The sequence below is a fragment of the Rhinatrema bivittatum genome, chromosome 12, assembly GCF_901001135.1.
Source record: "Rhinatrema bivittatum chromosome 12, aRhiBiv1.1, whole genome shotgun sequence".
Taxonomy (NCBI): domain Eukaryota; kingdom Metazoa; phylum Chordata; class Amphibia; order Gymnophiona; family Rhinatrematidae; genus Rhinatrema; species Rhinatrema bivittatum.
This window is the reverse complement of record NC_042626.1, coordinates 19354673-19378589: the sequence shown is the minus strand read 5'-3', so window position 1 is coordinate 19378589 and position 23917 is coordinate 19354673. Positions and strand designations below refer to the sequence as shown.

The window sequence follows — 23917 nt, the reverse complement described above, 5'->3', positions numbered from 1 at the left end:
TTTCCTGAATTTAAATCCCCAAAGGTCTGATTTACTAAGGCTTTTCTCCAATTCAAAATCAGGGCTAGGCACCTAATCTTTTTTTCCCTGCTCTAATTCTGCCCCCATAGCCATCCACTTTTTAGTAACCTAGAATCCTAAATTTAGGCACTCGGCCCTAATAAATTTTGAAAAAGGCCAATGTAGGAGCCTAACTGTTAGGCACCTAAACTCTTTGAAAGTGGATTTCTAAATGCTTCACTGCAAAGATGTTGGGGAGGTAGCCACACCTGAATCTTTCTTTGTAGGTGGTAACTTGGAGAAATTGTCACAAATCAATGTGAAGCTACAAATGGGTACTAGAGCAAATCAACAAACTAAATAGTAGCAAATCATCAGGATCAAATGGATTTCACCCCAGAATTCTGAAGGAACTCAAATATGAAATTGTAGCCCTGCTACTGGTAACCTGTAAGCTACTAAAATCTGACACTGTACCGAGGACCGAAGGGTAGCCAATGTAAAACCAGTTTGTTTTTTTTTAAACCAGACTCCAGGATTGATCTGGAAACCACAGACCTTTGCACTGTGTACACATTCTGGAAACCCCAATTCATAAAGCATAAAGCAGAACTAGAAAAGGTACAGAGAAGTGCAAGAAAAATGATAAAGGGGATGGAAAGGCTTCTTATGTTGTTCAGAAGATAGAACTCTTTGTAAATACATCATCTCGAAAGCCTTTACTGTAATTTACTCTGATTGTACATATCTCACTCAGGTCATAGCGACTCACTTTGTATGTAAATAACCATCATGGTCTTCCCCTTGCTTGGAAATGTATGCCCTCCTTACATTTTGCTTACTTATTTTGCATTGATAGCTCTTAGACTCAATCCCCTTTTTCCATGTTTTTTGTAAAGCCTGTTGCTGCATTATGTTATCTGTAAACCGATGTGATGTTCCCAACGACTATTGGTATATAAAAAAGTGTTAAATAAATAACTGAGAATATGGTAGATGTTTATAAAATCATAAGTGGTGTGGAATAGAGCAGGGTTATTTTCTCCCGTAAATAATACTAGGACTAGGGGATGCTCCATGAAGGTACCGTAATTAGCAGATTTAAAATAAATGTAAGAAAGGACTGTTACTAGTCCTGTCCTCTAGGGATATATAGGAAACATGCAGTTTGATTTTGATCCATTTTGGATTTTAGTGCACACTAAAACAAAAAAACGAAATGACATATTGTTGGGGTTTTGTTGTGTGTTACTTCCAATCCAAAACGACACAGAACAAAACATCGTATTTGGCCGTTGTTTCCCTGTCATTTTCTAATGATAGCACATCACTGTTGTCCTTCAGAAACTTGTCCAAACCTTTTTTGAACCCAGCTATAATTGGCCTTGACCACACTCTCTGACCACACATCCCATAGCCTGAAACAGCTATTAGCCAAGTAGGTTTTAGGGCTGCCAGGAGCTGGGAGTGATCAACAGGGAATAGAGCTCCCCATTAGGATCTGCTGGGTGCGTCTTCTGCTGTCAATGGCAGGATGCCGGACTCAACAGGCGATTGATCTGATCCAGGCTGGCACTTCCATGTTCCTATGAATGAAGACTTCCCCTGTGGTGCACAATGTGGCCCAATCACTGCATCCAGGCTGTAGCCTTTGAACTCGCAATTCTGTTTTCTCAAGCAGTCAGTAAAACACTCATTCCTTCTGGGTAATCGGGGCTTTCTTCAGGGGGTACGTGCCAGTCCTGAGTTCCGGCACCTTTTTCCTTCGCCTGCTTGACTTACTCTGTGGTCCCTCCAGTAAGTTTTTTTCCAGTAAGATAGCATTATGGGTTATGTTAACTACAAGTAATTTATTCTGCTTTTGTGTACATGCAAACAATTTGCTCCCTTAACAGTACTTAATTATTTACTGTGGCTGAGCCACCCTCTTGTCAGGGAGCTTCCCATGCCAGCTGCTTGCCGAGCTTGTATATGCTCCTCCTTGAGGCAGGGTCACTACTCTTCATCCTCAGAGGATCTGATCAAATTCTCTCTGATGGTTTCCTCACACCCTGTAAACAGAGCCTCCTACAACCTAGGGCTGACCTACTTGCCTTGCAGGGCTCTCGCAACACTGATGTAGCAATTCACAAATTCCCTATGGTACATATTGCATGAGCCTGTACCCTGCCCTGCCCACTGCATGAGCGGGTCACCTGCCAGGTACACACTGAATGAACACCTCGCTCCCATGTGCACTGTTCGAGCCCTGAATGAAGACTTCCCCTGCTGCTCACCGCAAGGCCCTCTTATGAGCTTTCCAGTGATGTCTTCTTTAAATGTAGATGGATTCTGTAGCCTTCTTTAAAATGGTAGGGAATTGTATTTCATAAAAAAATGAAAACTTTATTTCGGCAAGCAGTGGGACAGATTTCAGACTCATTCTTTGCTTGCATAATTTATTATATTGTATGTTTTATTTTATGTGGTTGATCAAAGTGTATATGTTATGCTTATAATGATCAGGATTATGATAGGCAGATTATAAGAAATTGTAAATAAATACATAAACGTAAGAAAGAAGTAGCTATATCAATAAACCATTCTATCATTCCTCCTGTAGCCACCTTTATCAGTTAAGAGGAACATGAATCTAAGGGGCAAGGAGTAGGTTTTAACTATGATATGACTTTCTAAATGCTTCCATTTCCATCTAGTGAAAATATATTTGGGAGCTTAGGGATTGTTACTGGGCTATCGACCTAATTTTGTTCAAGGTCTTCATGAATTAATAAAAATATCCTCTAAAAACCTTAGCCAATTTCTCAGTCTCCAACAAAGACTTCCTTATTCAGTTGCTGGGAAGCCAGCTGGACTAACTCAGTGACTATTCAAAATGGGGATCGGCTCACACGTTGTAATGCTGTTCCTCACCTTGAAATGGTGATAATACAGGTTTTTCAAAATGAAAGATTCACATCTCCGTGTACAGGAGCACTCCTCACTGGCTCCCTCCTAGCCAGCCTGCCTTGCACTGCAGTGGCCTTTATTTGCTTTCCTTTGCAGGACCCACTGAGCTCTCTGGAGAGAGACCTGGCCCTTCAGCTGCAGATTGTGGAGGCTGCGCATCGCTTGTACCGTGAGGAGAACCTCGGCAAGCAGATCCGCAAGCACAGGAAGACCGCCTTGATAAAAGAGGAAAAGAAGTTAAAGCAGCTGGAAAACAATGTCAACGATCAGCGTCGCACAGTTGGTCAGAGGCCTCTCCAGAGCATGGGAGCTTCTGTCATAGAAGGTAAAGGATGCAGGAACTTGGTCCCTTACAGAGCTTGGGTGCTCCTCTCACAGAAGATAAGGACATAGGTGCACAGACCTCTATAGAGTATGGGTGATCCTATTATAGAAGATAAGGGCATAGGAGCACAGACCCCTGTAGAGTATGGGTGATCCTGCTATAGGTGCACAGACCTCTATAGAGTATGGGTGATCCTGATATAGAAGATAAGGACATAGGAGCACAGACCCCTGTAGAGTATGGGTGATCCTGCTATAGAAGATAAGGACATAGGTGCACAGACCTCTATAGAGTATGGGTGATCCTGATATAGAAGATAAGGACATAGGAGCACAGACCCCCCCCCCTGTAGAGTATGGGTGATCCTGATATAGAAGATAAGGGCATAGGAGCACAGACCCCCCCCTGTAGAGTATGGGTGATCCTGATATAGAAGATAAGGGCATAGGAGCACAGACCTCTATAGAGTATGGGTGATCCTATTATAGAAGATAAGGGCATAGGAGCACAGACCCCTGTAGAGTATGGGTGATCCTGCTATAGGTGCACAGACCTCTATAGAGTATGGGTGATCCTGATATAGAAGATAAGGACATAGGAGCACAGACCCCTGTAGAGTATGGGTGATCCTGCTATAGAAGATAAGGACATAGGAGCACAGACCCCTGTAGAGTATGGGTGATCCTGCTATAGAAGATAAGGACATAGGAGCACAGACCCCCCCCTGTAGAGTATGGGTGATCCTGATATAGAAGATAAGGGCATAGGAGCACAGACCCCCCCCCTGTAGAGTATGGGTGATCCTGATATAGAAGATAAGGACATAGGAGCACAGACCCCCCCCCTGTAGAGTATGGGTGATCCTGATATAGAAGATAAGGGCATAGGAGCACAGACCCCCCCTGTAGAGTATGGGTGATCCTGATATAGAAGATAAGGGCATAGGAGCACAGACCCCCCCCTGTAGAGTATGGGTGATCCTGATATAGAAGATAAGGGCATAGGAGCACAGACCCCCCCCCCTGTAGAGTATGGGTGATCCTGATATAGAAGATAAGGGCATAGGAGCACAGACCCCCCCCTGTAGAGTATGGGTGATCCTGATATAGAAGATAAGGGCATAGGAGCACAGACCCCCCCCTGTAGAGTATGGGTGATCCTGATATAGAAGATAAGGGCATAGGAGCACAGACCCCCCCCTGTAGAGTATGGGTGATCCTGATATAGAAGATAAGGGCATAGGAGCACAGACCCCCCCCTGTAGAGTATGGGTGATCCTGATATAGAAGATAAGGGCATAGGAGCACAGACCCCCCCTGTAGAGTATGGGTGATCCTGATATAGAAGATAAGGGCATAGGAGCACAGACCCCCCCCCTGTAGAGTATGGGTGATCTTGATATAGAAGATAAGGACATAGGAGCACAGACCCCCCCCCCCTGTAGAGTATGGGTGATCCTGATATAGAAGATAAGGGCATAGGAGCACAGACCCCCCCCCCTGTAGAGTATGGGTGATCCTGATATAGAAGATAAGGGCATAGGAGCACAGACCCCCCCCCTGTAGAGTATGGGTGATCCTGATATAGAAGATAAGGGCATAGGAGCACAGACCCCCCCCTGTAGAGTAAGGGTGATCCTGATATAGAAGATAAGGACATAGGAGCACAGACCCCCCCCCTGTAGAGTATGGGTGATCCTGATATAGAAGATAAGGGCATAGGAGCACAGACCCCCCCCTGTAGAGTATGGGTGACCCTGTCATCAAAGGTAAGGATGAAGGAGATCAGACTGGTATTGAGCTCAGATGCTGGCAACGTGTCTTGTCAGTGGAGAAGCTGATCTTCAGATAATTTGGAGAAACTGCTGTGTGTAACTCGTTGACTTATTAATTTATGTTCTGCATTTTCCAAAAATGTCCATTTCACTTAAAGCAGATTAGAGTTTTCTCAAAACCCAACAGCAGTTTATAATTCCCCCCCCAGGGCCTGGAACCTTGATCAGGCCTCCTCAAGGCTGCCGGGCTGTAAACTGCTTACGCTGTAGTAAATTCTTTCTCGGAGCCGAGGGCCCGGGCTTGCCAGGGTAACGCTGTCCTCGCAGGCTGACCGGGCCAGGCTTGTGCCCAGCCGTGCTGCAGCTCCAGGGCAGCGCTGAGGGGTTGAGGGCCGTACATGCAGTTGCTGTTTCTCAGTCTTGAATTGCTTCTGTTGTTTTAGAATTAAGTGCCTCTGATGACAGCTCCCTCTCGGACTCTGCCATACTGGACGAAGGCGAAGGTGTGTGTTCCCATTCAGTGCTGTCTATTGCAAGGTCCATCTTCAGCGGTGCAGGGAGGGGGTGGGGGGGGGGGAAGTTACCCGGGTCGTTGAGATATTTGGCGGGACTCACATGAAATTACCCTGGGAAACTTTTTAGCCAAGTGTTTTGTCCGACCAGACTTAACCTGGGTAGCACACAATATCGACGCCACCCGGCTACATTTAAGCCCCCACCCCCAGAATGCCCCCCCCCTGGGTAAAATGTTGCCAGTTGGCAGGGTAGGAAATTCAGATGCGGGATTTGGCCAGGTTATGTAAAAGTTAGCCGGACGTACCCTTTGAATCTTGACCTCTGTGTGTTCGGTGCTGTAGAAGGCTAGGACTGGCCCGGTAGCTCGGCGACACTGCTGCAATGTGGAAAGCCTGGGGTTGATTTCCGGGCCTGGTCTTGCTTGCCCAGGCTAGTGATGCTGCGGAGGGAGCGTGGTTAAGAGACCCTGAGGGCTCCATGGTGACACCTAGTGGCTGGACTTAGGGTCCACAATAGCAGGGTTCCAGAGGGGGGGGGATTACTGCTGCAGTGTCTGGGCTGAGATGGGGTAGGAGTCACATAGTGAATGGTGAAGGTGGGACCTAACCTGCTGCCTCCACTCTAGGCTTTAATCTTTCTGTAGTTATGTTTAGGGCTGTTAGTTAGCTCCAGGTTACCTGAGTTAGGCTGAACCGATCTGGGATTTATCACCTTGCATCTACATTTTTCTTAGAGGCACTGGAACTGTATATCCATAGATGCAGTGTGGAAAATCCAGCTAAGGTAGTGGCCATCCCAAGCAGCTGAGGAACTGACAGCCCAGCACCGGGAGCTGAGGCACTTGCTCAGCCTGTCCCATCCCAGCCCAGCCCAGGGGAAAGCAACGTGATTATGAAGCTTTCTGTAGCTCCCAGCCTCAGCCAGTTCAGATGTGGCTGCGGTCTAACGCCTCATTTACTCCCACAGAGGAAGCCCAGCCACGTCTCCCCACAGAGCTCTTGGGAGCACTTCAGCCCCGTGGGTTTCCCACACGCCTGGCCCAGCCTAACCCTCCCCAGATTCTGGAGGGACTGCATCTCATCAGCCATGGAGCCAGTGACACAGAGCCATCACCTATCCAGAATAGCCCCTGGAGAGAGTCCAGCCTCGACCAGCCCTATGAGAGGCCCAGGAAACTGTTCTCCAGCCCCAGCAGCCAGAGCAGGTAAAGATCATTTGCGCACACACGTGTACACTTCTGTCATATGCATGCACATTCACATACATGTAACCTCAGATGCATGCAGTCTGATATTCCTTCATAAATTTAAATAACATCAGATGTGAAGTACACCACTCTTAAGATACACATCCTTCTTCATTTCAAGAAAGCCTGGAAATGTAATTACTGTCTAAGGTGAGGCGTCGATACCTGTGCTGTGTGTAATTTGCATTGCTGCTGTCCATGCTGTACCTGTTCCCTGGTGGGGCAGAGTGTGCAAGAGGATCTCTCTGACGAGCGTGGGTTTAATTAATAACCTAGACCTACTTTTCTCCCTCCCTCCCTTTGTGCCAGGAGGTGTTCAGTGGAATTAAAGTTTTTAGATTTATCTGGGCAATTTTCCCCCTTCTTTGCCTGTGCCCTGCAGCAGTCCATCGGTGACCCCCAGGACTACGCCCCTCTCAAGTCCTGCTGAACTGCAGACGGGGGAGAACCCCCTCTACCACAGCATCCCCGTTGTGAAGATCACGCTGCAGGGCAGCACCAGCGCACCCTCCACACCAGAGACGCTGAGCAGGAGGACGCAGTGCCAGTCCACCAGGTATGGCATGTGACGAGCCGTGTAGAGAACGGCAGGCCGGGGTAAAAGTATGAGGAAGAGAACTTTTTTATTAACTGGCATGGTATATCCTGATCTTTTAGAAGAAGGAACTCTATCTGTAACTGGAGTAGACGTTTGACAGATCAATCCCATTGTTCCGCACGGCTTGGGAGAGACAGATGCAGTTTTGTTTCATGGTTCTTTTGTTCACTCGGCAAGAAAGGACATCTGTTACAGCTCAGGAGATGTGCAAGGGAATGAAGGCTTAGGCTTAGCACTAGGAACGCAAGAATGTAACCGGACACCTGCGGAACTGGGACTGTCCTACGTCCCTTGGAGTCCTCGCACTGAGAGTCGGGGGTCACGGCCACTACCTGTCCCTTTACTTTCAGGGAGGAGAGCTCGCATGGAATGTGATCCCTGATCCCATGCCCCTACGTCAGTTTTCAGAGCAATTCAGCCGGCTGAATAAAGAGGCAGCTGGCTAGATCAGAGGGTTTTATAATTGCCCACCACCAAGCATCTAAATATAAAAATGCGCGTTTCAGGAGGTATTGTGAGGTTGGGGGAGGGAAGAGAATAGTGCACCTATTACATTTTCAAATCTATGCATTTATTTTACAGCATCCACAGATACAAAAGGGGCAAGATACATCTGTTTAGTGTAGCAAATGTTCTTGCACTCAAACAGCTTAGTAAAAAAAAAATTTTTTCTTCCCATAGAGGACAGGATTTAAAACCATTCACCCAGGTAAATAACGATTTATCAGGGAAACCACTCTGTCTGAAGTCACCTGTCTATGCCTGGCTAAAGCTATGTGTCAGCTTTCACAGCAGGAATACTTTTATCCGGGCAAATAAACCCCCAAAAGTCATGATGTGGCCATGTTTCAGTCTGGGAAGGAGACCAGCGCTCGCCATTTTCCCCCTGCTCGGCTGGCCGCACAGACAGCAGGTGCAAAGCTCGCAGCTGCTCATTCTCAGAGGAAGACTTACAGGGCTGTTTTTCCTTTGAAAGCTGACTGCAGTAGATAGGGAGCTAAAAGTGCCCACTTCTGCTGCAAACAACACAGGCTATTCAGAATTTCCCCCATAGTGTTTATGTTTCTAGAAATGCCAAATGCAAAAAGAGTAAAACCCCCCCCCCCCCCCCAAAAAAAAACAAAAAAAAGTCAAGGGAAAAATGCAAGGAGATGCAGTCAGGTTAGAAATGCCAAAAGCCTGACCACTGTGGAGTTTTGCAGCACCTGTACGGATGCCTTTGCTTGCTTGTGCCTGGGTTGGGAGGACCTTGTTGCGATGACGCTTCTCTTTTTTTTCTGCATCTTTCTGTGGGCTGGGAAGGGCCTCACTGTGTTCTGTATTTCTTCCCTCAGGGTCCAGCGCCCACAAGAACCCCTGGAGACCCGAGGGAGAAGTGCGATCCCTCGAAGGCGCGTGACTTACTACACGGTGACTGTGCCAAGTTACTGCTTCCCGCAGCCCACGCTAAACCAGCAGCTCTCCAACCCCACCTACCACTCCAGCTCCGAGGACAGCAATTCGGACATTTCCAGCATCTCCCAGACCACTTCTGGGGGGAACACTAGCCCTGACATGACTCCTCCGCGGACTGTGCGTCACCTGCCTGCCAGATCTGCTTCCCCGGTTTTCATCAACCAGAGCTTCGATGAGTTTGAGATCTCCCCTTTCCACCGCTCCCCGCAAACTCTGTTGCCACCAGGCTACTACGCTCCTCTGGAGTTGCGGCCCCCAGCCCACGGTCGCCCCCCACTTAAGAGCACCCGTCCTACACCTGCGAGCGCCCGTCCTACGCCTGCCGTGTACGAGGAGGCGACGCACGGCAGGGGCCAGCAGCTCCTCTGCCCCCGGGGCCGCGTGGTGCGGGTCCCATCTCTGAAGGACGGTGCCAGCAAGGAGCTGAGCAAGGCCGCCGTGTGCGAAGAGCTGCAGAGCTGGCACCAGCGTAGCCGCATGAGGAACGCCTCGCGGCCCCGTTCGCTGGACCGCCAGGGCGCCATCCGCGTCCGCAGCACCGGTACCAGGGAGGCGCACTTAGCGCGATCCATGACCCAGCGCATTCAGGTGAGGGGCTTGTGAGAGGAGAGAGGCTGCAGCAGTTTTGTGGGGCTTTTGTGATTCTCAGTGCTGTGTTAGTGCTACTTATTGGTTTACTGTACCACGTTATGGGGGCATCAACCAATCGGATGCCTTCATCATTCTTTTTACCAACACCAAGACAAGTAGCAAAGGACTCTGGGATTTTGACAGGTTTTAACATGCGCTCTGTAGATCATGGAATGCCTAAAGGAGGTCTCTCGGTGCAGTGGCTCCATACAAACCTGGGGTGTGTCCCTTGGTGATGTGGGTCTATGATAATCCGGGGTAGTGGAGCTGGTCTCAGTGCTGTGACATTGTAGGTGGTAGAAGGGGGGGGGGGGGGTTTCCTAGGGTGGGAGTGTTAGAGGGGTCTCAGAGCTATTGGGGAGGAGTAAAGTCTGCTGGAACCTGTTTGAGAGGGGCCTGGGTCTGAAGTGACAACTTCAACCTCACCTGTCAAGGAGGAACAGAGCTTGCTAACGTCTGTCCAGGTAGTAGAAAGGCTTGCTGGGGCCTGGCTGAGAGAGAACTGGTCTTGTTAGGGAGAAGCAGGGCCTGTTGCAGACTCCTGGATCTGTTACACGAAAAGTGACATAGAAACCTTGGTCTTGAATTTCTAAAAGAGTGCTGGACACTAAGAGTGCAATTTTCAAAGCAATCTACCTGGGCAAGTTGCCCTCAGTCCAGGTGAAAGCACGCATGGGCTACCTTAGCGCACGCAGTTTAGCTGGGCTATGAGGAAGGCCTTCCCAGAGGTCTGTTTAAGCCAGGGGAAGAGAACAGTGTGTGCATGTGACATTTTCACAGGTGCACCTGCTGTTTTACCTTTCTCCACCCCCTTGCACAAGAGGGCAGGTGCAAAATGCACGGATGCTTTTCATGTGCATGCATTATGCTAATTTTCAGAAAAGAACTATCCCTCTTGCTTTTCTTTCAGAATTGTATTTTAGATGTATTTGTTAGTGCAAAGAGTGCATGCATGCGTGTCAGCTCTGCTGGCTTTTTTAAGCCTTCGCCTGTGGGTGCATTTTCGTTGCCTGCCATAGAGACCGAGTTTTTTGAATGAACTCTTGTGCTGTCCTGCAGGTCCCTCAGCGGCACATACTGAAAAGGACCCCGGAGGGGGTGCCGGCACAGTGGTACGATGTGGAGGATGCAGAGATCGTCAGCCAAGTCTAGAGGAGCCGCCCCCCAGAGAAGGAGCTGGGCCTTGCTGCAGTTCCGTTCACCTCGACAAGAGGAGGACCCCTGGACCCGAACTTTAGGAAAACAGAAATGTTTGGGAAACCAATACAGCTACATATGAGAGCCCCACATGTACCTTGCTAAGCTTTGGGAAGTAGTATTAATGCTTATAGCATGATGAATTTACCCCAAACAGTTGCCCTGGGGACCTGGGTCTATCAGAGAGAGGCGGATTGCAGTCTGAGATGCTGTTGGGTGCAATTCAGCTATTTTCTGGCATGTTCTGTCTCTTGGATTACGGTTCTTTATCTTTTTTTCTTTTGATTCAAATATCAATGAAAAAAAAAAAAGCAAACTGTCTTATTGTATTGGGAACGTAGGAGGGTTGGAAAGGTTTTGGATTGAAAAAAAAAAGAGATCAGGGATTACAACCCAGAAAGTGGAAAATATCCCGAATTGGGATCCTCACCATGGAATGATTGACCTATCTCTGGTCTGTGGTGATGCTTGCTTGACACCTTCGCATGCATCCTGCGAGTAATTGAAAAAATCCCACTTCTCCCACCATCATTTCTACCTTGTCCAATCCTTTCTCAATATGCATTTTTGCTGGCTTGAGCTCCAGGTCTGCAAGAGTGGATTTGTTTTTTTTTCCTTGTGGAAGAAATTAATTTTTTGTATTAGGAGGGACGTGACTTTCCTTTTTTTTTTTTTTTTTTAAATATATTTTTTTAGCTGCAAGTCAGATAACTGTGTGACATCCTTTCGACCAGAAGCTGAGAAACAATATCTCTTTGTGATCAATGATACTCCCTGAGAGGTAGTAACCCTAGAAAACCTTGGCTGTGCTGTCTCTGAGCCTGGGGCTGAAACAGTCCATTTCTTCCCTGTAAGGTGGGGCTGCAGGCACTCACTGTCCTTCATCAATCAGCTGTGCTGGGTCTGTTTTGCATCATTGTATGCCCTGTATGGGGAATGGTTTCATTAGGCCCTGGTAGATGTTCTTTCTGGGGTCTGACTTCTGGCTCCCACGCCTTTTCCACCCCACTCCCCCCAGCACACAGGAGGAGTTTGTCACCTCTTAGACAGGAAGAAGGGATGGTGCTGTTTCACCTTTCGGGAAATCATGAGGACAATATTCAAAGCCATTTAGACTGATAACCCAGATGTTATCCAGCTAAATGAATATTTGGGCACTTAGCTGGCCATCTTATTATTATCTGGCTAAAATTTAGTCAGATACTTAGGGGCATTTTGGGGAAGAGTTACGTTAGCCGGCTAACTACGATATTCAGAGTAAGCCAGATAACTTATCCAGCTAAGTCTAATCAGGCTAAAGAGCTGTCTTAAAGTTAGTCAGATAAAGATAGCCGGCTATATTCAGTAGTGCAGCTGCACCATTGAATATACCTCCAAAATTAGCCGGATGAGTTTCTCTGGCTAGCAAAGCTAGCCAAACAGTGATTGAAGTCACATTTGTCTGTGACTGATGTTTTGGGTTCTCCCTGAGACCCTTGGAGGGGGGTAAATCTTTTTCTGCTAGCGGAGATGGGGGTGGGGAAGTGATAACCTATATGTTTCTGATGAGGTGTGGGGGTTTGCACCCTCTGATGTATTCCTGTTAGAGAGAGGTTTCCCTGTAATGTGCACTCAGAGAGCCTGTGCTGTCTGTTGGTCTTTTTTTTTTTTTTTTTTTATATTAACTTATTCTGGTATATGATTTTCTGTGCTAGATGCTATTGTTGTGATGTCTGCGTATGGGACCTGAATTCTGATTGTCTGTCTGTTTTAATAAATCTTCCTTTTGTCCTGAATTCTGTGACCCGCACTGCTTTGGAGGGGCCGTGCTCAGTAACTGAGCCCAAGAGGGAGGGAGCGGCAGTACTGGGCCTGATGCTTACAAATGGGGAACGTGTTACTAATGCCCAGGTAGGTGGTTACCTGGATGCTAGTGCTCATCGGAAGGCACGGATTAATGTAGGAGCCGAAGCAGAGAAAGTCTTTGGACTTCATAACTACCAGCTTTGTTAAACCGGGGGAGGACCTTAGGATACACTGGCGCAGGGTAGGATGCTCTTTGTAAAGCAGAAGAACCTAAAAGGAGAGGTAGCAAGGGCGACGCATCCTCATGTCAGAAAAGTAAAAAAAAGTGGAAAAAGAGACCGGTGTGGTCTTCCAAAGAGGTGGCTGAAACAGTGAAGGCAAAAAGATGAGCGTTCAAACAACTAGAAGGGACCTCGGTAAAAAAAAAAAAAAAAAGAGCATGGGTGAGAATATCTGGTAAAAACAGAGAGAGACGGGGAAAGTAATGGGGACAGCGAAGACGAGAACGCATGGGACCTGCCCAGAGGATCTCTGAGGGAGTGCTAGGGATTGCGGAGCTGAGGGTGGGCCAGCTGGGCGCTCTCTTCCGTCCTGTTAAAGTTAGGTGACAGGCTCTTCAGGTATGCCAGTGAAAGGAGGAAGTGCGGAGGTGGGGATTATAACACAAAGGAGCTTAGGAGCACTGTGCGGAGGGTGAGACGCTAGGCAAATACTTTTGTTCGGTGCTGGCTGAAGAAGGGGGTCGGAGCAGGAGCGCGGATTCTTGGTAGTGGGGTAGATGCCGTGCCAGTTACCGCAGACGGGGCTTGTGCTGAACTAGCAGAACCGAGAGTGGGCAGGGCTCCGGGCCCGAATGGGTTTACGTCTCAGGCAATGAAGGGAGCTCAGAGAGGTTCTGCTCAGTAGATCCTGCGGGATCTACTGAGCATCCGTCCTTCTCCAGTCCTGCGGGACTGGAGAAGGACGGATGCGGTTCCTCTTCATAAAAATGGTAGGAGGTTGAAAACTGCTGTTCTGAGCTCAGTGGTGGAAATATTATCGGAGTCTCTGCTGAAGGAAAGGAAGGTTAAAGTTATCTTGAATTCAGTGGGATGCAGGATCCAAGGCCTTCATCAGTGGGAGATTTATGTCCAACAAATCCAATTAATTTCTTTGACTGGGTGAGTAGAGAATTAGATTAAGGGCACATCCTGAATATATGGAGAATTTGGGTTTAGAAACAGAATGTGACGGCATTCGATACTGTCCTGCATACAAGGTTCCTAAATAAACTGAACAGCCTGGGGGTGAGCCCCAAGATAGTGGACCGCTTGACAGACAGCAGAGAGCGCTGATAAATTGAGTTCACTCTGAGGAAAGGCAGGGTGATGAGTGAGGGGACTCCAGGATCCATCGAGGGGGACCAGTAATGTTGAATATTGCAGGAGAGTTCGTGGGAAAAGAATCTCCTTGAACGGGAGACTAAGATCTGCAGCAGAGTGGCCTGATCATAGCTGATAAGTTCTAGTTAGTGAAGCAGCATGAGAGGTGAGAGCCAGAGGGATGCTGGGGGAAGGTGATGATGCCTCTGTGGAGGTCATTGTTGAGACCTCACCTGGAGCATTGTGTTTAGGACTGGAGCCTCCGAAAGGAGATAGGGGAAAAGCAGCCCGGAAAAAAGCCATCAAGATGGTGCAGGGTGTGCGTGACATGATAGTCAAGGTCCCTCACATGCACAGCATACCCTAGAGGAGAAGAATGGTGGGGTTTGGGGGGGATATGACAGAGGCATTCAAATACCTTAAAGGTGTAAATAATGCTCAAGAAGCAAACTTTGCACCTGATTTACTAAGCCTCTTCTCCCATTCTGAGACTGTGGGGAAAATGCTTAATAAATGAGGCCCGAGGACATTATTCCAAAGAAATCCGGTGAGATCTAGTGATTAAATTCTATGTAAGTAGACAGTTTTGAAAACTAAGGGGGTAATTTTCAAAAGAATTCACACACTTAAAATGGTTTTACCCGAGTAAATGCCCGTTGCCTGTGTCAATGGGCTTTTGAAAATTTCTATAATAGCCATTGACTTGTCCATAGGATTTACTGGCGTAATTGCGCTTTACAGACGTAAATGTCTTTTTAATTGCTATGATAGTACCTTACATTTATGCCTGTAACTCATTTGAAAATTACCTCCATAAAGTTCAGTTCACCCTAATTAGTTTTGACCTCTGGAGGGCGACGATCAGAAAAAAATGTTGAACAGCAGCTGCCTCAAAAGGAGGAGAGATTCTGCCAAAATAAAACCAAAAACAAACCCCAAAATATTCATCCAGTTTGATAAAACATATTTAGGGAGTGCACGGAGGTAGAGTCACCCTGGATGATCCAGAGGGACCGTGCTGGCCAGAACTTCGGAGGAGTCCCCTACCCGGGGCGCCAGTTATAGCCCAGCAGTGGTCCTACATGGGAAGGGCAATATGCTAAGCTATTTAGATATGGGTGAATAGTGATTTGCGCATGTAAATCGTCTTCCCTTACTATGGCTAACAGTATGTGATGCATAGTGGAGGAGACCTTCCCGGGGGGTGCACATGCACATGGATAGCATTGTCAAATCTAGGTGTGTTTATTTTCCATAATAAAAGAAAGTGCCTGGACATAAAGCAGAACGGGTACAAATGTCCACAGATACTCTGTGCCCAGTGGCAATTACGCTTTGAAAATTGATGCAAAGCCCACAGGTAAAAATACACCCACAGACTTTGCCCCCGATGTGGACGGTTTGACAAATGCCGCCTAAAAGCACCTTCACTCCATCCGCGGACCCATTCGCCTCTCGGAGCTCCCGTCCCCCGCTAGACAGAGGCCTGCTCCGGGCTGGGGTGCTGCTAGAGCCGCGAGGCTCCGGTGAACTTCCTGCAGGAGGAACATCTGACCCAGGTACCAATCGGGGGAAAAGTTATAGAAAAGCAGGAAATCTACTTGGGATGAAGTCTCCTCTTAAAATGTACTCCCGCGCCCTTAGAAGAAAAATGTAAAAACTGCTGCCTATTTTTTTTTTAATATTGGTTGAAGGTTTCCAAGTCTGCACTGGGGGGGGAATCCTCATTCTTAACACCTTGCCCAGCACTCACGAGATCTCCGATTCTGTTCTAAGCCTCTTTTGGTTTTCATTCAGGACCTGCCACCTCTCGCTTCATCACACTCAGTTGCACACTTTCTACCTGCCAGCAAACGTTTTCACATGCCCCGCTCTCTACTCAAACACACAGCAGCCCCGTGTGCACGATTGTACAGGACACACGCATTACTCATGACTTGGTAGTGCCGTCCTCCTCCATCTCAATCGGAGGTAGCCGATTCACTGACCACATAATATCAGTCCTCAATCTGACGAGGAGGTAATGTGCAGATGAAGAGGGCAATTTTCAAAGAAACGTGCCCATGCCACTTGACGTGCTCTTTGTCACATTTGGTGAGGGGTGTTCTCGGGAGTTGTATGTTCTCAAAAAAAAAAAAAAAATCTACTTCCACAAGAATCGGGTGCAAAAGTCTGAGGATATTTTGTACTTGTGGCAAATTTCAAAGGGGAAGTGCATACATGTATTTTCTTTGAAATTTGGTTCAGCATCTGTGGGTAAATAGTACCTGCAGACAGTCTGAAAATTGCATCCATATGTCATATCCATCCTTCACAACACACACACACCTGGCAATGGATATGTTGATCAAATTGCCGAGGTCCTTTTTTGATGCTCTTACACTGAGACAGAGTCCCTGTATGAGTGCACGTGTGTGTGTGGTCATGAGCTTTGAGACAGTTCTTTTGGACAGGTGTAGTTAAGAATGAGGGCCTGAGGGTCCATAAATTTTCTACACAATAAATTTGGGTGAATTGAAGCCATGGATTTCAATATCTTAATTTGTAAAATAAACATTTTACTGCCATCTCTGATTTTGCACTGGATAAAATGGAAATCTCTGGCTGGAACAGAATTCCAAGATCATCTGCCATGGAGAAGCTGGGACTTGCCTATGGCAGAAAATCCCATTCCACTCACACTCAACATTTTACATTGAAACAAAATTCCTGCACATTTTTTTTTTTATTATTATGCCATAGCTCCAACCAGCTGTTGCAGAGAGAGGAAGGAGGGTTCCTTTTCTCTGGGCTATTCAAGCACAGTTTTTATTTATTAAGCAGCCTACACATTAAAAAATAAAATATATATATATAATACATACAGTAACAATTGTTGATTTGTGACAAACCTCCTGGAGCTGATTTTATTTTTTCTTGTAGATAGAGTGACCTCTTGTGCCTACCTCTGGTACTACTCGATCTCTGGGTTCAGTTCAGCACAGCTTTTTGGCAATAAGCCACCAGAAGGCCAGATTTAAGTGTTGGGTTGGAAAACTGCAAAGGGCGTGCAAGCCAATTTGCTTGCATAATTTTGAAAAAGTGCATCTCCTGCGACTTCATTGTGGAAGCAAAAATGTGTGCAAAAGCACCAAGGGGAATTTTGCTCCTAAGGCTGGCATTCTGACTCTGGAATGTTCACCAGCATCCAGTGCCATCCCTAAAGGTGGTATCAGCTCTGCTGGTGAAGCCTGTCAGTATTTATTTATTTATTTAGAAAATTTATATCCCGATCTAAAATTCTAAGTGGTTTACAAATGCACATTTATAAAAACATAAAACCAATAATCTGTTTATGAAATTAGAACAATGTTATGTATATGCTTTTTTTTTTTTTAAACATTTAAACAATGTTAAAAATTGAACTCTACACTGATTAGTTTGCATTCTTTCTTATTGTGCAATGCAGCAAACAGCTGGGAGCAAACCCCTCTTGCACCTGCAGACTGGAGTGGGAGGAGGGGCAAGCTTGGGTGTTTGCCGTGCTGCTGCAGGAATTAAACAGAAGCAGGTGCCCAGCTAACAGCAGGAGCGAGAGAGAGAGCTTCTCGCCCTCCCTCACCTGCAGGATCTGCCCGTGTTCTGCAGCGCTGCAGCATGGCAGAAGGATCTATTTTAGATTATGCCGGGACTCATTCAACCTCAGGGGGTGGGGGTAGGGGGGGGGGTGACAGGGAGGTTATAGCCCCAACAGTGCCTAGGGGCGCAAAATTCCTAAATCTGTCTCTGGAAAAAGATGATCGGAAATGCCTTGAGGTCGATATTATTATTAGCTGTATAGTATTATTAGCGTTTCAAAGGATTTGTCCAAGTAACTTTTGCAGTTATATGGAAAAACCTGAGATTTGAATATTTCTCCCCAGTCCTTGGCTAAATTTTGTCCGGGCACTCATTATCAGCTCAAAATTTACCCAGCTACAAAGAGGCAGTGGCACTGGGGGTGTTCCTAGGATGCAGTTTCACTTTGTCTGGGCAGCGCTGAATATTGAGTCAGAAAGAGTTACCCGAGTAATTCTGGATAGAAAAATTCCTAGCCCAGAATTATCTGTATAACTTTATCCGAGTATATTCTTCTGAATATCCAGTTAAAGTTATACGGCTTAGTTCTATATGGTCTTTTTTATTTGGCCAAGAAGAAATCCTTGATGTTTAAGAATGTAATTCAATTTAAAAAAAAAAGTTAAAAATCTTTCTGGCCCTTTTTTTTTTTTTATCTTCGCCTTCCCTGGCTGCTTGGTCACTTTTTGCCTTCTAGAAATATTTATCCTTTTTGCAGTTTTCTTCCTTTTGTCCTGAGATTGTGCTGTGTTCATAAGTTGCTTTACCCAAAATGTAAAAACCCCACAGAACAAGTCACTTAACCTAGCAATATGCCACTAGGAGCACCTGTTACCTTTCCGCTGCAGTTCTGGCCATATCTGCTAGAAGGAGCTCATATCCATCACTGTCCTGTCCGGAGACAGCTGCAAGCCCAGTTTCACAGGGAGAAAGCTTTCTGAAAGATCTTCTTCAGGCCGGCCTGGAACTGATCAGACAGCGAGAAGCAGATGAGAGGGCTTACCGAGCAGTTGGAGTATGCTAGCACAGAGGACAGATTGGAAACAATAAACGCCATGGGTGTTTGTGGAAGGCTGTGACTGGCGGAGAGGAATATGACCACAGAGCATGGTATCCACATGATGATGAAGACCATCAGGACGGTGAGGATCATGACAGTGGCCTTGCGGTTAAGGTGGAGCGTCCCAGAGGCCTGGACCACCGTAGTCCTCCCACACCAGAGGGACTGGACTATCCTGGAGTAGCACACAAGTAAGAGGAGCACAAAGGGAAAAAATGCAACACCCCCAAAGAGAACAAAGTACCAAAAGGTCTGATTTTTAGTCATGAAAAACATGCAGTAGTTGGCCTCATCAATTTCAGTAACTTTCTGGTGCATCCAGTTGGGAATTGAAACAGCAAAGCCCATAAGCCAGGTGATAATGCACACCAGGAACCTCTGGGCCTTACTCACCGAGAAGGTCCATGTTGGATGTACCACGGCCACGTAACGTAGCATGGAGGTGGCCACCATGGTATAGAAGCTGCAGAACATGGTCCACATGGACATGCTCTGGCTGCTGATGCAGACAGCTGAGCCCATCTCCCAGTCCTTGAAAACAAAGCTGAGAAGAAGCACGGGGACATTGTAGAGTAGAAACGTCATGTCGGAGATGGTGAGGTTGATCATCAGCGTGCCAGTCATGATGGAGATGTGGCTGCTGCTGCTGCTCCGAAGGCTGTCAATGAGCACCAGGAGCATCAATACGTTCCCCACAATTCCAATCAAAAGGATGAGGCCCAAAAAAGAAGCGAATATATATTTAACCTGCATGATGGAGAGGCCATGAAAGCTGAAGCTGTGGCTGTGGTGGGAGCTGGAGTTCATAGTGTTGTTGAAGGCCAGTAGAATGAAAGAGGTGGTGGTCTGAGAGTCCATATTCACCTTGGATGGGGAAAAAAAATCCTGTCCATTACTACAGCAGTAAACTCATGCTAAATACTGAGTGATCAAAATAATACTTGGAGGATCCTATCTATTACTGTTGCAGTAAGCTTATAAAAACAAAACAAAACCATCCAGCAATCCCTGTGATTCATAGTTATTCACCCCGCTCCATAAGAATCAATGGGGGACTATCCCAGCACTCACACACATACAAAACCATCTATTACAGTGGTAAAATAAATTGCAAATGGTTTAGCAAGCTTCAATGTGTCAAATGTTACAAAACACCATTCACTATTGAGTTTCTATTCTCCACGGAGATGTCCTGTTAATGAAGGGGGAGCATTCACAGACCCTTAGCCATGCACCATACAATAGTCAATCTCTGCATTGCTACCATGGCCTAACAATCCCCTTTCCCATATCAACAGATTATCAAGCCTAGGGGCACTGGAGCCTTCTCTGTCATGCTCAAGGGCACATCCATTGCAATGTGAAAAGGTGAATAGTGGACTGCTCAGAGATCTATACTGGGACCAGTGCTGTTTAAATTATTCATTAATGATCTGGAAAAGGGAGTAATGAGTGAGGTGAGAACATTGGCAGATGAAACACAATTATTCCAAGTGGTTAAAACACATGCAAACAGTAAGGAATTGCAAGAGGACCTTGTCAGACTGAGGAAGTGGGCATTTGAATGGCACATGAAATTTAATCTGGACAAGTGCAAAGTGATGCACAAGGGAAAAGATAATCCTAACTAGGGGCTTGATTTAGTAAGGCTTTTCTCCTATTCTTTGTCTGTGGGAAAAAGGATTAGTAAATCAGTGCCTCTCTGTACCCAATGCTGGGTTTCACTTTAGGAGGAAAAGGACAAAACACTGAAATCCTCAACTCAATGTGCCGCGAAGGTCAAAAAAGCAAATAGAATGGTAGGAATTATTCAAGGAGGAATAGAAAACAAAATTGAGAATATCATCATGCCTCTGTATACTTCCATGGCAGGTCTAGTTGCCCCATCTCAAAAAGAACCATCAAAACTAGAAAAGGTACAGAGAAGAGCATCAACAATGATAAAGGGGCTGGAATTGATGAACAGATTAGGGCTCGTCAGTTTGGAGAAGAGACAACCAAGAAAGGATATGATAGAGGTTTATAAAATTATGTGGAACGAATTAATAGGAAATGGTAATTTGCCTTTTAAATAATACTAGAACAAGGGGACATGCCATTAAACTAACTGGTGACAGATTTAAAACTAATTTTAGATAATATTTCTTCAGTCAACAATGCAAATAAGCTGTGGAATTTGTTGTTAGAGAATGTGGTCAGGCTAGTAGTATAGCTGGATTTGAAAAAATGTTTGGACAAGTTTCTGGATGACAGATCCATTAATAGCTAGCTCTTAGGCAGGTAGACTTGAGGACCATCGGCTCTGCTTTGAGTGAGAAGCATGGAATAGGGAGAAGAGGAATAGCCTAGTGGTTAGAGCAGTGGGCTACGAACCAGGAGACCAGGGTTCAAGTCCTGCTGTTGCTCCTTGTGACCTCGGGCAAGTCACTTTACCCTCCATTGCCTTAGGTACAAAACCTAGATTGTAAGCTCTCTGGAGATAGGGAAATACCTACTGATGTGATATCTCAGATCAAATGTTGGCATATAAATAAATTCTAAATTCCCTGTTGGGAGTCTTGAGTACTTTCAAGATGATACAAAATTATTCAGTGTGATAAATTCAACTAGACAATATAATGTGATAAATTCAGCAATATAATGTAAATAATTAACTTAAAATTGCTCAGTTCATCTAACTCTCTTTCCTCCCCCAGTTAGATAAACCTTGTTTTAATGTAACTTTACAGTTCTATGCACATGTTCAATGTTCTGTTTTTTACACCCCCTGTTATCTGTAAAACGGCATGATGTGATTGTATCATGAATGCTGGTATAGAAAATTTTAAATAAATAAATAAATAAAAATAAATAAATAAATTACAGGGGGACCTTGCGAGACTGGAAAATTGGGCATCCAAACGGCAGATGAAATTTAATGTGGAAAAGTGATGCATGTAGGAAAAAATAACCCTTACTGTGGTTACATGATATTAGGTTCTATCTTAGGAGTTACCATCCAAAAAAGAGATCTAGGTGTCATAGTGGATAATACATTGAAATTGTTGACTCAGTGTGCTGCGGCAGTCAAAAAAGCAAATAGAATGTTGGGAATTTTTAGAAAGGGAATGGTGAATAAAATGGAAAATGTCATAATGCCTCTGTATCGCTCCATGGTGAGACTGCACGTTGAATACCGTGTACAATTCTGGTTGCCGCATCTCAGAAAAGATATAGTTGCACTGGAGAAGGTACAGAGAAGGGCAACCAAAATGATAAAGAGGATGGAATGGTTTCCCTATGAGGAAAGACTAAAGAGGTTAGGACTTTTCAGCTTGGAGAAGAGATAGTTGAGGTGGGATATGCTAGTGGTCTTTAAAATCATGAGAGGTCTAGAAAAGGTAAATGTGAATCGATTATTTACTTTTTTGGATAACAGAAGGACTATGAAGTTAGCAAGTAGCACATTTACAACTAATCGAAGAAAGTTTTTTTTCACTCAACACACAATTAAACTCTGGAATTTGTTGCCAGAGGATGCGTTTAGTGTAGTTAGTGTAGCTGGGTTTTAAAAAGGTTTGAATAAGTTCTTGGAGGAGAAGTCTGTTAATGGCTATTAATCAAGTTGACTTAGGGGTTAGTCACTGCTATTAATTGCATCAGTATTCACTAATCGCTAACCAACCTCTTTCCCTCTTCAACAATTCACCAGCTCACGCTACAAGGGAATCCTTGTGTGGTGGTAATCTTGTACGGAGGTTATCGATGAGGATAACCGATTTTGCAGTTATCCTTTCTTTTTCCTCCGTCTATTATTCTTTTATTAAGGTCAAAAGTATTTTTTAAAGGTGCTATTTTGTGTGATTTTTCTTAAAATCCCTTCTCCCCTGCTGCTTTTCCGACCCACTGCTAGTCTTATGTCATACTTATCAAGGTCGTCGCCTTTATTGATGTCTCATGGGTACGGAGCTGCTTGTCCGACACGGGCCATGTTTCGGCACGGTGTGCCTGCTTCAGGGACTATGGGAGAGTGTGCTGTGTCCTGTATAGGGTTCATAGCATTCTAAAGTCTTGTCAAAAACTTCTGCTGTCTTCTCGTGCGACGCCTTCTACAAGGATTCCCTTGTAGCGTGAGTTGGTGAATTAATTGCATCAGTAGCATGGGATCTACTTAGTGTTTGGGTACTTGCCAGGTTCTTGTAGCCTGGATTGGCCACTGTTGGAAACAGGATGCTGGGCTTGATGGACCCTTGGTCTGACCCAGTACGGCATGTTCTTATGTTCTTACCCAGATTGGCCACTATTGGAGACCATTGATCTGACCCAGCATGGTGCTTCTTATGTTTTTATTGCATTCCCTACTCTACAGAGCTCCATACACGGCATGCAGTAATACAGTGAGCACAGCCTTCACAAATGTCACTCCTCCTAGGACCCTGAGATATGGTACACTATGTCTGTCATCTATACTTGAAAAGTAACCTATGTGATAGTAAGCATTGATATCAGTCCTGTTAATAACCATTCCATGGAGCAAACAATGGGCACATCTGGGAGCACATGATCGAGCCCTGCTAGTGCTGATTCTTGTCACAAGGAGCCCAAAGATGTATAATCAGCTCTGCCAAGGGAGCACAAACCAACCTGTTCCCTTTAAATGATTCTGAGATATTACCCTATTGGTAATGTTAGATACTATAAAAAGGCAGCTATCACGTGCTCAAGCTTATTGCATGACATAGACGGTACGGCAACCAGCACCACTGCTACCCCCCAGTCATCATCTATACTGGGACAAGAAGAAGACAATGAAGGTCATTTTGGAAAGAGGACGCTAATGCTTCTATTTACATTGGTGTAATCTAGGGACCTTTAACACAGACAGAAGACATCCATAGGACTACACTGAGGAGAAGTCCATTAACCAATTTCAATCAAGCTGACTTGGGGAATAGCCACTGCTGCACTGACAGTTCTGATCTATCAATCTTTGGAGACAGGAGCAGGCCAGACATCATCCTTTTTATATAGAAACACAGAAGATGTCACTCCAGTCACTCCAGTCTGCCCACTTATGCCTCTCTGGTGGCAAGGACACATGAAGCTTCCAAGGTTTGCCATGTGCTGATATTAGTTATCTGGATAGCTTAGAAGGGATATTCAGCTGCATGGCTATACTGCTGAATATAACCAGATAAGTTCTAGTTATCCGGATAAGTTACATCTGGATAATTTTAGACCTGCTATTCAGCCTGTCTAACTTATTCAGTTAACTTAACTGGATAAGGCTGAATATAGGAACTTATCTGGTTAAGATAACCAAATAAATAGCTCTACCTCATTCTGCTCATTCCCTGCCCATTGACTATCTGGTTATCTACTTAGCAAGGTAAGCGACTTATCCGGTTAAGTGACAGCCTCTAAACAGAGCTGGATATCCAGCGG

The 23917-nt window shown here is 45.6% G+C and overlaps 2 protein-coding genes across 4 annotated transcripts in view; one reads left to right on the top strand and one right to left on the bottom strand.

The window, feature by feature from the left end:
* The window catches only part of INAVA (innate immunity activator), a 53533-nt gene extending 41068 nt beyond the window's left edge, over window positions 1-12465 (top strand). For all 3 annotated transcript variants that reach the window (XM_029573543.1, XM_029573544.1, XM_029573542.1), the window contains exons 5-10: window positions 3046-3274; window positions 5492-5551; window positions 6531-6768; window positions 7193-7366; window positions 8743-9451; window positions 10553-12465. In XM_029573543.1, coding sequence (XP_029429403.1) covers window positions 3046-3274; window positions 5492-5551; window positions 6531-6768; window positions 7193-7366; window positions 8743-9451; window positions 10553-10645 — 1503 coding nt within the window. In that variant the 3' untranslated portion in view covers window positions 10646-12465. The remainder of the gene's footprint in view (window positions 1-3045; window positions 3275-5491; window positions 5552-6530; window positions 6769-7192; window positions 7367-8742; window positions 9452-10552) is intronic.
* Window positions 12466-18352: 5887 nt separating this feature from the next.
* Window positions 18353-19351, bottom strand: LOC115074283 (galanin receptor type 1-like). The gene has a single exon (XM_029573601.1). The coding sequence runs from the start codon at window positions 19349-19351 to the stop codon at window positions 18353-18355; it is 999 nt and encodes a 332-aa protein (XP_029429461.1).
* Window positions 19352-23917: the final 4566 nt, after the last annotated feature.